Genomic DNA, 13,180 nt, shown 5'->3' with positions numbered 1-13,180 from the left:
TAAATAAAATGAAGAACAACAATAGAATGACGTAGAACTTCCAAGAATCTTTAGAAGAATAATCCATTTTTTTATGCATAGCATTTTCTATTTGATAAGTCTCATAAGTACATAATTGTTTGTGATAAAAAAGGAGAAAATTATTTTCTTAGAATTAATAATAAAATCTTTTGTATACTGTGTGCTTTTTTTTAAAGTACCTATACCATCTCTTTAAGAAATACTCTGTGCTGTGATTAGTCGGGTGTTTCAGTGGTACCAGCGGAATTAGCCGCCGCTGGCATACGGCGTGCATTAAATTTATTTGCCTTCTCGGAGGTGGATCTTGTGATTTGGGGTTTAATTATGATATTTGGCTCATTCTTCGATGCCGTGGATTTTTTCTTACTCCTGCTGAGGGCATTGTACTTTGTGGTGGACGCCACACCCGAGAGGGTGACTTCATCTTGATCTCCGTCATCACTTGCATCGGATGACTTCCCTTTGGTGCCTTTCGTGGGAATTAAGGGGCCAACAATGAGGGTATTTGATGTGATCACCTCATCCTCGAGATCACTGCTCGGTGGCAGTGTTGCCAGCATGTGCTGTGGTGGATGTGGGAGATTTTCTTCCGGAACCGGCGGGTTGTGCCGTCGGCTGAGTGTTGAGACTGTTCTCGGGGGTGGCATTGGGGGAACTTTGGTCCATCCCAATGCTGAATCCAATTGATTCTGGGCAGGAAGTGATCTTCGACGCATCTTCATGGAATCCAAGGAATTTGTTCCTCTCACAATTACCGCACTCACTTCACCACCCTTCTGACTATCTGAGAAATTCCTCACATGCCCATTTCCCATGGTGTTGTAGTGATTTTCTTCCGGCTTCCTCGGGTATTCCTCTTCTGTGCACAGATCATCCCCATAGTAAACGGTTAATGGTGGATTGTCCAATTCACGACAAATAATTTTCGTTTCTGGTGCAATTAAAATGCGTGATTTGGTCACTTCAATTGGTTCCTGCTTGAGGACACTCCCACTCCGGGCTTGTGGTGTTGCATCAATGGCCACACTTACTTGTCCGGGCTTTATAAAGCAATCCGATTGATTATCAGGATCTTCGAAGCTGCAGCGCTTTGGGAGAGTCCTCCAGGGTGCCTTAATCACGGTTGTTGGGTAATTTATGCCATCTGAATGGATTGAATCCACTTTTGATCCCCTCTCAATTCTCACCATGTCGTAGGAATTGTTGGACATCTCACTGAGATCATTGTCACTGCGATAGAACATCTTTGGTGGTGTTGATCTTTTCAAATTCTTGAGGATCTTCTCAGTGGGGGAGGATCTTTTATAGGATCGCTTGAGAATGTAGCCAAAGATCACGATAAGTATCGACAAGATCACCACGATGATGATCAAGAGATTCAATGTGAGATTAGCTGAATTGGGAACGTACGAATCGGGATCAAATGGGGCAACATTGGCCGCTTCTGTGGACATTTTCTCCTCACTAACCGTAACCGCATGACTTGGTCGAGTGTTCTTATTCATAAGCCTCAAGATTGCTATTGGATTCTCAGTCTTTGCGTACATCATGTCATCGGGACGAGAGCGAACTTCCCCACCGCCAAAGTGCCTGGGATGCGTTGAGAAGTTCCCATAGATCTCCCTCCGTGGCCCTTCAGCACTTGGAATACTCGGTGGCATCATGTGGATATTTGTTCGCGCTGTGGTCAACTTGTGCAGCTCACTGGGGAGATTTTGATTCCAGAACCGCATGAATGTGTGGCGATACTGATGACCAACCACGGGATGTGAATTGAGATGCAAGTAGCTCTGATTTATTTGATTGTACTCCGGCCAATCGATATCAAAGCGAGCCCACTCAATGGGATTCAAATTGAGGAATTTATCTCTCCATGGTGCTTTTGGGTTCCTGATCATTGGAAGAATTTTATGCTAAAGACTCTCTAATTCTAAAGGAATCTCACTAAAACTTACCCAGTTTTTGCAAAATTTGTCCAGTACTTCATAACAGCTTCTGAAAGGAGTTTCTCTTGGGAATTGTAGAATGGCTGGAAAGGTCCCGATGGACTCAGAGGAGCGCCAAATACATAAGCTAACTCTTCTCCGATAATACTTTGTGATAACTGAAAGAATATCAGATCATCATTTACATTTTTTGTGCAAAATTTTCAATTTTTTTGAAGATTTTTTTTAACATGAAAAATGAATTCTTTTTCCAAGAAAATCTTTTCAAGCAAAATGTGTCGCCCGGAGTAATTATTACGACAACGATGTATTTGTATATGTCTTGGCATTATGTATGATAAATTAATCATAACTTACATAAGCATATTCTCCCGCTTCGCTGTTGTGAGCGAAGACATACATAAAACTCCGTGGGTTGCTCTTAGCATGGAATAAGCCCGTCTGAACTAGAGGACCAGCAACCCTCGCATCAGAGAAGATTTCGAGAATTTTATCTCGATGGAAGTTGGCATTTTGAGTCTTCTCCGTGGCGTAGATATTTGAATATCTAAAGATTAAAAAGAAAATGAAAATTAGACTCAAAGAATCCCCCTGGAAGATTTCATTAGTAGACATACTCTTTGAGGGTAGCCGCCAGAGCCAAGTCTGGTCGAATTTCAAAACGATTCTGGAGGTAGAAGCGCAAAAGGGTGTCCCGCTCATTCTCCAGCAATCCGTACATCAGCTCAATGGCATTGAGCATGTGATAGGATTCAACTTCAGTCATGCCAAAGAGCAAGTCGTACCTAAAGAATGGGTTTGGATGCAATTATTTTGAGAGTGAAAAAAGGGGGCAGAGTTTCACATGCGGGCTTTTTACTTGCTGAACGTATCAGTGGATTGACTCATGATCGTGGCGGGCTCGTTGGGAATCACCAATCCATCAATTAGGGGACCAAAGATTGTGGAAAACTTCGGTGACGACACTTTTGCTCTCAGCATTTCAGTGTATCTGCACCAGAGGAAAAAATGCACATAGGGAGGGATAAGAAAAAGAAATAGGGGGAGGATCATATTTTATGTATATTATGTACCTCTTCCTCCTCAGACAAGCTACGAGTTCATCGTCGGTTATGGGACAATTGAGACTCTGTGCTACTTGCATGGTGAATTGTGTGGGATGCTTTGAGGTTGCCCAGTCCGACAGGGCAGAACCCGACATGAGAATTGCCCGATGAAAGAGCCCCTTAGCCACGGGGGAAACCATCAGGAAGTTGATGCAAGCAGCCCCAGTGCCATGCCCCATAAGGGTGACTGAGGAACTATCACCGCCGAAAGCCTCAATATTCTCCTTGATCCACTGCAAGGCAGCAATTTGATCCAGAAGCCCAAAATTGCTCACAATTTCCTCACCAACACCGGGTCTCATAAATCCCAGGATTCCCAGCCGGTAGTTTACGGTGACCACAATAACTCTACCATAGCTGGCCAGGATGGAACCATCGTAGGGATTACCACTGTTCCATTCGAAAGATTCTCCGTGAATGTAAACGATCACAGGAAATTTCGCCTGGAAAATTGATCCCTCTGCAAGGAAATTTTTTTCTTCATTTTTTCGATTTTAGAAAAATTAAGCAGAGGATGAACTCACCCCATGTTGGCATATAGATATTAAGGTAGAGGCAGTCTTCTCTCTCTGTCTTCAAATACGGAAGGAGCCTCTTTAGTTGATTGTAACGACCCTTCGATAGAGTTCCATTGGCCAGGTGAAGATTGGGAAGATTCTGAGGGCATACCGGGGGTAGCTCTGAGAATATTCGGACATCTGACCAAGGCAATGGAGCTCCTAGTAATAAGTCAATCATAACGCGTCCAGTTATAAGAGTTGGTGTCCCACAACGTATAGAAGTTAGTTTATGCGTTATAATACGATTTGTGATCAGTATTAGTAGGCAAAGTTGATTTTTTTTTGTAAAATTCAGTAATTTGATGCATAAAAATGGTCATATCTCAAGTTCTATAAAACCTACAGAAATTTCTTGACTAGTTATGGAAAGGTATTGAAATAAGCTATAATCTGACATATGTTTCGATACATTTCAAGGTCACCACTAGAACACAAAATGGCGGATTTTTGTTTCACCAAAACAGTTTTTGGCATTTTTTATCATGAAGGAATAGTTCTAGAGGTTTCTGATGTTCTAGAAAGTTGTAGAGTTTTGCAAAACCTTTAATTTGATACCAAGTTGAGCAAAATCGGACAAGCAGTTCAGGAGATATGGCTCTTAGAACTTTTCAAATTCAAGAATTTTTCAAATGGCCATATCTTCTAAACGGCGACATAGATTTTCTTCATTTTCGGACTGGTGAAAGATATTGAGTCAGGCTACAACATATCAAAATTTAAAAGATTTGCCTAATGGGGATTCGGAGATATTGCCCCTTAAAGTTAGGCAATTTTTGTTTTTGTTTTTAGCGCCTCTTGCGGACGTTTTTGGAACTTGGAATGTTCTAGACAGTTGTAGGGCTTCTCAATACCTTTCATTTGATACCAAGATGATCAAAATCGGTCAAGCCGTTCTCGAGTTATATTGAAAAAACACTTTTTGCTTTAGGCCGCCATATTTGCTAAACCGCTTGACCGATTTTCAAGTATGAATTGTCGATGAAAACGTCTCACTGAGCTCTACAACATACTAAAATTTCAGACCTCTAGCTGTAAGGGAAGTGGTTGACAGTATTTCAAAATGGCGGATGGCGGCCATCTTGGATTTTGAAAATGCGAAAAAATGAAATTTTACACCCACATTTCTATAGAAAACTTCAAACCAGAAGTCTCTATCTGTTACCGTTCTCGAGCTATAAGGCAAAGTTTGGACCACCGGCAGGCCGGCAGGCCGGCAGGCCGGCCGGATCAAAAATTTTCCACCACCATTTTCGTAATGTGGGATGTCTAAAACGTGCTCATACCAAGTTTGAGCCCGATCTGAGGTGGTCGGTTTTTCCGACGATTACAATACTTGGTGTTGGCCACGAAGTGGAACACCAACTAATAGAGTCAAAGTAAAATCATAGGTAAGTGAAGTTGGAAAATTTTAATAAAAAATGAGATTAACCATTTCGCGTCCATTCAAGCGTGAAAAACTGTATTTTCCTAAATTATTTTAATTATTTTTAAATTAGAAATTACGTTAAGTTTTACGTGAAAGAGGCTAAATGTTTTTTTATAGAATTTTTAAAATATCTTTATGAAAAGATCGAATGTTTCATGGGCTTGTGAAAGGATTAAAATTAGATCACTGAAAAATCTTTTTTCTGTGCTTAAAAATTGATAAAAGCTAATTAAAAATTCTAATGATTTTAAATGCATGGAGCTGCCTGTTTGAAAACATAAAAATCATAAAATATATTAACACATTTCACATAATTGATCGTATATGCGCCAATTTAGAATAAGATTAATTTTCCAATGTATTCTAAACTCTATTTAATTTGCAATGTTGAAATATATTTTATTCTCTGTTTGCTAAAATTACGCAATGATCTGAACAATTTGAAGCGATTGGCTTTGGCTAGTTTACAATAAAATTCCTTAAATCAATTACATAAGATGGGCAGTAATAAATGATTTTATTGCATTTGATTCAAGCTGAGCTTATGCCGAGAAAAGTCCTTTTATTTTCATCTCTGCGACTAAATGCCTTCCAAATCCCAAAAGACTTGTGAGGCATTTCGCGTGGAATTTCAATATTTTAGTCGATGGAAGAAGATTTTTCATGAGCTAACAAAAATGTGGTGAAAACATGAAAAATTTGTCTCCGTGTGTCAGCTGCGGGGAAATATATTAAAATTTTCAGGTTGTTTTTCACTTATTTGGCTCATTTACAAACATCACGCGACAACTCGAATATTCAAGTTATCCGATATGATTGATTGTCTCTTTGTGGATGAAAAACTCAATTTTCTCAAAAATATCTATATAGGACTTTTCGCAGTCTTTTGGCTTTCCTCCTATGTAATATGCTTCAATGGAAATGTGAGGCATTAATATGGAAATCATTCGACAACTGCGAGGAAATATCCGTATATATACTAATTTAAAATACTTGGTATGCCACGATTGTGGTATACCAACTAATATTTCTGGAGTGTAGGAATTTTCACGATGTGGAAATTGCACACAAAGCATTAAAAGTGTGTTGGAGAAGATTGAAAAGAAGAGGGGAAAGTTCTCGTATATTAATAAATTTGCATGCACTCAAAAAGGGCATACAATTGCAATGAATGCGTGACGTATATCTTTTTTTTTTATGCATTTTTGAAAAGAAAAAGTAATAAAATATTAATTTTTCTTTCTTTTTTAATTTTTCTGAATTACGTCGACAACAAAAAATATAAAAATCTAAATTATTTTCCAATCTGATAAACGTTATTTTAAAATTTGTATAAAATGATCTCATTAGGATATTCTGAGTTTTTGCTGTGATCTTTACGAAATCTATTTATGGGTTTATTGCTCGAATAAAAAATATTTGGTGATAAGTCGATTTTCTTATTCTTTTGATCAAATTAGAGCGTCTGGCGTAAAGTTTAGAAGGTAAAAAAGGAGTTTCCTCCGTCCGGTGAGCGCCGGACGGAGGAAACTCCTTTTTTACCTTCATTCTTTTGATCCTTTGTTTTTTTTCATAGGATGTATATAGGATTAAATTCCATTAAAAAATTTTAATCTCCAAAAAACCAAATAATGTATTGGAATGAAAATATCCATATAATCCTGAAAAAATTAGATCATTCTTTAAAGGTCTAAAGAGCATTTAAAATTGTTCTTCTTGGCTTCTAAGAACCATACTTTTCTTTAAATTGAAATCAATTTCTGATCATGTTGATTATAAAGATTTTTTCATCGGATTTTTAACATATTATTTTAGGTTAAAAAAAAAATTACTTGAATGCATCAAAGTTAATTAATCTAAATTAATTAATGAATTAAAGTAAAATATTCTAAGAACTGCGCTTATGGTAATTAAAAGCCTCCTCGTTTCATTTTTTGTGATCTTTGGTATTTTCGTGCAAATTCCCGCCTTTCTTGGATTACGCACAGAGAGAACAGAGATCTCACACGCAAGAAAAATAAGAAAACAGAAAACTTCCTCGCAATGTTTGTGAGGGAAACACAGGGACTGATTTCCACGAGTGATAGCGAGAAAAAACATAAATATCTAAAAATAAAACATTGCAAAGAGGGTATGGGGAAAAGTTGTGTATGTGGAAAAAATGCGTGGATGGCGTGTGATCTCATTACCTGGCGGCATGAAGCGTTTACTGTTGATCGGGGGCTCCGCATATGGTACACCCAGGAACTGATCTACATCCCGAAGCCCTGACTGTGGGTGCATGAAACGCACCACGCCCCGTAGGATACCCTGCTTTATGGCAATCTGACGCGTTAGGGTCATATTGCGCTGTGACTGCCGGCGTGTCTTTTGTGTCGGTGATATCCGCACCTTTTCCTGCGTTGGGATGTTTACCAGCAACTCCCTGCCCGCTAATCGGGATGTTTTTGTTGTGTCACTGTTTTGGCGTGAGCTTGCCAAATTCTCGGTGCTGGCATCGATCATTCCACAGCTGAGCGATACACACAGAGCCAAGAATAAAATCATCATAGGAAATCTTAATTGGAGCATTTTCGTGTGCGCAAAGTGAGGAAAAAGTGCGCATATTATGCTAGATTTTCACATCACTTGATCACTTTTTTTTACTCGCTTTCTCTAGTTCCTGGCATGCAGAATTTATGCATTTCCTTTCCCAAAAAACTACTAAACTTTCTTTCTTTTTTTTACATTCCTTTCTCTCTGTATATATTTTCCTTTTTTTACGGCACTCTCGAGTGAAATTCCTCGCTCGCGGAGTCTTATATAGTAAATTCCACAGGAACCGCCATATCGGCTTGACTCCACATAAAATCCAACATCAAGTCACTGCCACGAAAATGATTAAGATTTTGTGATGTTAAATTGAAATCTGGGTAGAATTGAACATCACAATCACTTCAATAAGTTGATCACTTGTAATATGAGTGTGTCACACCACAATTCAGCAATTAAAAGTAGATGAAGTGCGTTCAAATAACAATCATTAAATGATTGAGAAGTCACCCATGAGCGTGCCTCCTTGCGTTAATCTCAACACACTGATGAGCATCTTGTACTCGTGAACTAAAAGTCAAAATGACGAGAGAGTGAAAATAGAATCACCCTAAAAATAGCTCCTTTAAAACCATCTTTTTCACGTACAACACGCTGCACGATGACTACACCACCAAAGGAACACCATGTGTGTACGTAACGTACACGTATCACACCGAAGATGAGGAGAGTTTGTAAATTTATAAAATTCTATTTGGGATTTAAAGAGAAAGTTAATCTATCATGCAATATTTGCTTCATTTTGCGCCTTGATTGTTACTTTACTCTCAAATTACTTCTCCCTTCGCGCAGGGATTTCTAATTGTAGAAATATATCCATAATATGCTGTTCAAATCCTCTTATTCCAACTAAAGATAATATTCTTCGTATGTGATTATTATATTCATAATATTATGTTGTTTTGGTTGTTTGTGCCAAATTGTAATTGAGCTTTACGAATTTTTATCTACATATCTGTTTCTTTTATATATAACTTATGTACATATGCGTTCCAAAATCGAACCCCATCAAAACTATGAGCATGAAAATATGAAATTATGAAAATAAAAAACTTTAGAATCATTTTCTAAGAAAATTCCTTTTTTGGCGAGAATTTTTCATTCTAAAAGATCTCAGCAATATTTTCGTCCTCTTTGGACATTTTTATTATATATTTTTTCAGGATATATGCTCAAAAATGCACATAATAGCTTTAAAGCATAGAAATTTATTGAATTTTTCTTTCAATTCAACATCCCTATTAATTGCAAAAATTCTTAAAATACATATAGAATTATTGAAGAGTAGAAAATAAATTCCAATGAGTTGTATTCCAAATAATAGCTCTGCATAAAAAAATTCTTTATAAACAGCCGAATAATGATTCACACAAAGTGAATAATTACGATGGAATGCTATATTCTAATTTACCGGGAAAAACTGTGGCAATTCACCCAAAGTTCTAAGCGATCAGCAATCCTATTTATTTAGATCAATTCTAATTAAATTACTTCGACTCTGCAATTGCCATATACATTTTCATCTGCACAATAGTTGGGTACAGCGTGTTTTTTTGTCACTCCTCCACCAGGCAGATGACAATTTAGCGTGATTTATGAGTCTCTGTGACATTCTTAGATTGGATGATTGCAGGGCATCTTTCTTATCAGCTCGTATGTATGGTAGCTAAAAAAAATGTGCGCTTTATGTTGGTTATTGTGTGTTTCACATGGAAACCATTTCTCACAAAATGCTCCCAATCAACTTCTCTAATCACGTTTGTGATATATTTGCGAAATCAAAAGTTTCATCAAAAGAAATTTTATTTACAGCATATAAGCGTTACAGTTGAACGAATTGGTTGGGGGATTATGTGATCATGTTTTATTGGAATCTGCAAATATGTCTACTGAAAGGATCAAAGGATCCATCTGAGAAAATAGTCAAAACTACTTGGAAAAGCTTCAGCAATTTCCTTTAAATATGAGTATCTTAAAATAATTTTTTTATCAATTTTCTTACCAACAAAACTCATATAAAGTGATCTAGATTTTTTAAGAAATTCTAGGATATCTTTTTAGCTCAATAAAAGAATCTTTAATCCATTGTATAACATCAACAAAAACGCTGACCATTTTTTTATTTTCTCATTTAAATTGTAATCAAATTATTTATTATGCTGTATGACCATTTATCTAATTCAATGTATGCTTGCGCATATTTAAATTGAAAGTCGCACCGAAGAGGCGACTGTTGGGTGCTTGTGTGAACTTTATCTGCTCTCTTTGCCGTCTCTTCCCTCGCATAAAACTCCTCTGGGTTTTCTTTGCCGGGGAGAGATCAGCAGCACAGAATGGAGGAGATACTCCGGCATAGTCATGTGCTTCAATGGGTGACACAGAGTCCCCTCGTCCAAGCACCCTCCTCCGCTAGAATTGTCCCCCTGCAGAGGGGTCGCCCCATCAGAGGAGCGCTTCTCGTGGGCTGCCTATATGTGTGAATTTGTTATGTACAACACAACATATAGTTAGGCGGAGTGTTTTGTGAGTGCGTTGCGATCATCTTGGGATGTGAATTTTATTCACTTGACAATGAGGTGCTCTCTCTGCGTGGCCACGGGATCTGCTGCGTGGTGAAACGGGGGATTCAGCATGACGGAGCGAGCAGCGATGGACAAAATATGCCACGGCGTACACAGAAAGTCACCAAACAAGCAATGCCTCAGCCCGCAGAGGGGCTATTAAACAATTAAACCCAATTGAAGTCAATTAAGGATCACTGCTTGAATGGAAAAATTTTACATACACACGCTGTGCTGTACATAGGGACAGACAGTTATGTATTTAGTAAATAATGTACATCGCAGCACTATATTTGCTTTTCAATTCTAAATATCTGGTAATATCTCGCATTATATGGGAGTCATTATGAAAAATGAATGTCGAGGAGTGAAAAGGCACTTATGGAAAAAAAACACACATAAATGGACAAATTCATCTCCACGAACTTTTTGACTTTGCTCACATTTGCCACTGAAGCATTAAAAAAATATATTCATCTCAAAGGGAAAACATGTTTTAAATAAAATCTGCAATTATATAATAATGTTTATTTGAAAGAAAATTGCTTTGCTAAAAGTACAAGGACTGGTATTTTTATGACGGAAATATTTAGCGCAAAAAGACGATCATAATATCAATATTCCAATATATTAACGAACAGTTCAATGAAACTATTGCAGATCTGAAGTATTTGCATCTGCTGTTTTATAAATAAATATCGTAAGATAATTTTGCAATAAGAAAGAAATTATGAAAATGCGTGGATATAGCAGAATTAAAGTTTCTTGCCCCAAGAAAATTCAGTTTAATCAATCAATCACATAAAAGAAACGCGGCAGAAACGAAATGTAATAAATAGGAACATGTTAAAATCAAAATTTAATTTAAGGACAGAAACTTTTTTTTTTAATTTAATTAACAATTGCAAATTTCTTTTGAGAGTAAAATTTTGCATTTTGCCTAGCTGATGCTAAATTTTTCTGACTTCTTTTGAATTAATCTCGACTCCTTTATAAGATGTTTTTTTTTAAATGATTATAAATTAACCCTTTGTCGACTATAGGAAAGTTTTCGTTTAATTTTATTTTTATATGACTGCATGATAACCCTCTTATCTTACCAGGAGATCATTGTATGGTTGCCCGACCACCCTATATGGGCACAGCGCATCCTGATATGAATACATGCCACCAAGGGTTAACCCTTTCGCATTCTTTGGGTCATAACGTAGACCTAAAGTTGAATTATTCAACTTTCCAAAATTTTTGTGAGTTTAATTTTTATTCTACGTTAGAAATGCATGTTTGCGCAGAAGAGGCTAAAGAAGACATTTTGTCTGAGAAATGCCTTTAGGGAGCATCCATTCCATGATAAAAAGATAGAAAGTTTCAATGTTTCTGTGAAAGCGAAAGGGTTAAACGATTTTAAAGAAGCTCAATAAATTCCTGTAATACTATTTTTTTAGCCCTTTGAGGATTATTAAGAATCAAACTGACTGAATGAAGAAAATATTTTGAGTTTAAATAAGGTAATTTTGTTAAAATATCCTGACGAAAAAAGTTTACACGCTCCCATTAGAGAAATACCTTATTCGAAGAAATAATTCAGAGATTAGAAAAGGACAGAGATTTTATATTTTTCACAGAATTCTGATGGGAAAAGCCGACAAAAATTTGCAATCAATCCCAAAATGCAATCAATGATGTTATAAATGCCACCAGGCATTGAATTTTGATCAAGTACATATTCTGTCTGTTTTTTTATTCAATTCATTAATAATATTAACAAATAAGGGATAATCCAAAAATTATGCAAAGTACCGGCAATATAGTATTGCTCAAAATTATGTAATTTCAAAAATGTGTAGGTATAATTGCTTATAAAAAATTAAATTAGGTACTACAAAATTTTAATGATGAATATTTTCCAACTTTTCTAAGGAAGAAAATTTCCTAATTTTCTATTTTTGTCTCAAAATCATTCAAAGAAGTCTCCAAGCTTCCATACCATCCCTTAGGTAGAGAAATATTTTGGCTTAAATCGATCGAATTTCCCTCAAATTTAAAGAGCGAATAAATATTAAGGAGCATGGTGAAAAAGGGATCATTTTTTGAATTTTTATCAAATTCATTTTATGTAGTATACCGTGAGAGTCTTGAGCCCTTGTACTGCCGCATTTCGCATCTCCCCTTCGATCGTCACACCACAATCCTCAAGTGCATAAAACCCCTGTTGAGTTAAATGGTGGTGATCCCTCGCCAATGCCATGACCTTTTTTCCCATTAAATTCACAAAGTCTCCGCAACATTGAAAACACAAACACTACACATATTGGGTATTATGTCAGGATGCATAACTCACAAATAATTGAGTGCAGTGGATTTCCCGCACTTTTTCAGCTCCTCTCCCGATGCTAATGAATTTTTACTGGTATACACGTACCATGCATGCATAGCACACGGAGAATGTGAAATTTCACGCAGATCGAAGATGAGGGTTGAAGGTTTGGCACGCGGGATACTTGAGAGGGATGCCCCTATGATGCCAAAATGTACAAACCCTTGATTGTCGGGGGGTGGCTTGGGTGCAGAGAATTTTTTGACTTTCTCAACTGCATGCCAACACGTGACCCTCATGTGAACGTATGGCAATTCCTGGGCTTCTCTTATTTTTTCGGGACAATCGGGAGGTGAATTGTGGGCCGTGTAGCGTGTCGAGAATGTGGGCTTTTGCTTCTTCGCCCGCTCCCTGTGCGGAGTGCATTTTCGTGGTAAATATTGTGAATCCCATGGGTTCCTCCATGGTGCAATAGCGGGCTCACAGTGTGATCTCTGAGAGTGTGTATGGGAAGCAGAAAAAAAAGTGTTCTGTACACAATGGCTCGGGGTCCAGCAGACTCCGCCTCATTGGTGACTCCAGAGCAACTTCCAGAGCTGATGGCGGGAAAAAAATTGGAGTCGTCACGTCATTGGCCAGCAGAGGCGGAGA

General features: G+C 37.4%; 1 protein-coding gene across 1 annotated transcript; it reads right to left on the bottom strand.

Annotated features, from left to right (window-relative positions):
* Window positions 1-66: 66 nt before the first annotated feature.
* Window positions 67-8,163, bottom strand: LOC129796910 (neuroligin-4, X-linked). Its single transcript, XM_055839041.1, has 8 exons — window positions 7,249-8,163; window positions 3,598-3,792; window positions 3,041-3,533; window positions 2,827-2,958; window positions 2,585-2,752; window positions 2,325-2,514; window positions 1,977-2,125; window positions 67-1,911 (listed from the first exon to the last, which is right to left on the bottom strand). The coding sequence occupies exons 1-8, from the start codon at window positions 7,628-7,630 to the stop codon at window positions 237-239; spliced, it is 3,384 nt and encodes a 1,127-aa protein (XP_055695016.1). The 5' UTR covers window positions 7,631-8,163; the 3' UTR covers window positions 67-236.
* Between the last annotated feature and the right edge of the window lie 5,017 nt (window positions 8,164-13,180).

The sequence above is a fragment of the Lutzomyia longipalpis genome, chromosome 1 (assembly GCF_024334085.1).
Source record: "Lutzomyia longipalpis isolate SR_M1_2022 chromosome 1, ASM2433408v1".
Classification (NCBI taxonomy): Eukaryota; Metazoa; Arthropoda; class Insecta; order Diptera; family Psychodidae; genus Lutzomyia; species Lutzomyia longipalpis.
The sequence above is the reverse complement of the archived record's forward strand: the minus strand, read 5'-3'. Positions and strand labels throughout refer to the sequence as shown.

What these genes read in the sequence shown, in the direction of transcription:
- LOC129796910 (XM_055839041.1), bottom strand. Translation starts at nt 7,630, where the DNA reads ATGCTCCAATTAAGATTTCCTATGATGATTTTATTCTTGGCTCTGTGT. An exon ending in CTGGCGGCTACCCTCAAAGA is followed by an intron (nt 2,515 to 2,584) that starts GTATGTCTACTA and finishes TTTAATCTTTAG; the next exon opens with ATATTCAAATATCTACGCCA. An exon ending in AAGCGGGAGAATATGCTTAT is followed by an intron (nt 2,126 to 2,324) that starts GTAAGTTATGAT and finishes ATATTCTTTCAG; the next exon opens with TTATCACAAAGTATTATCGG.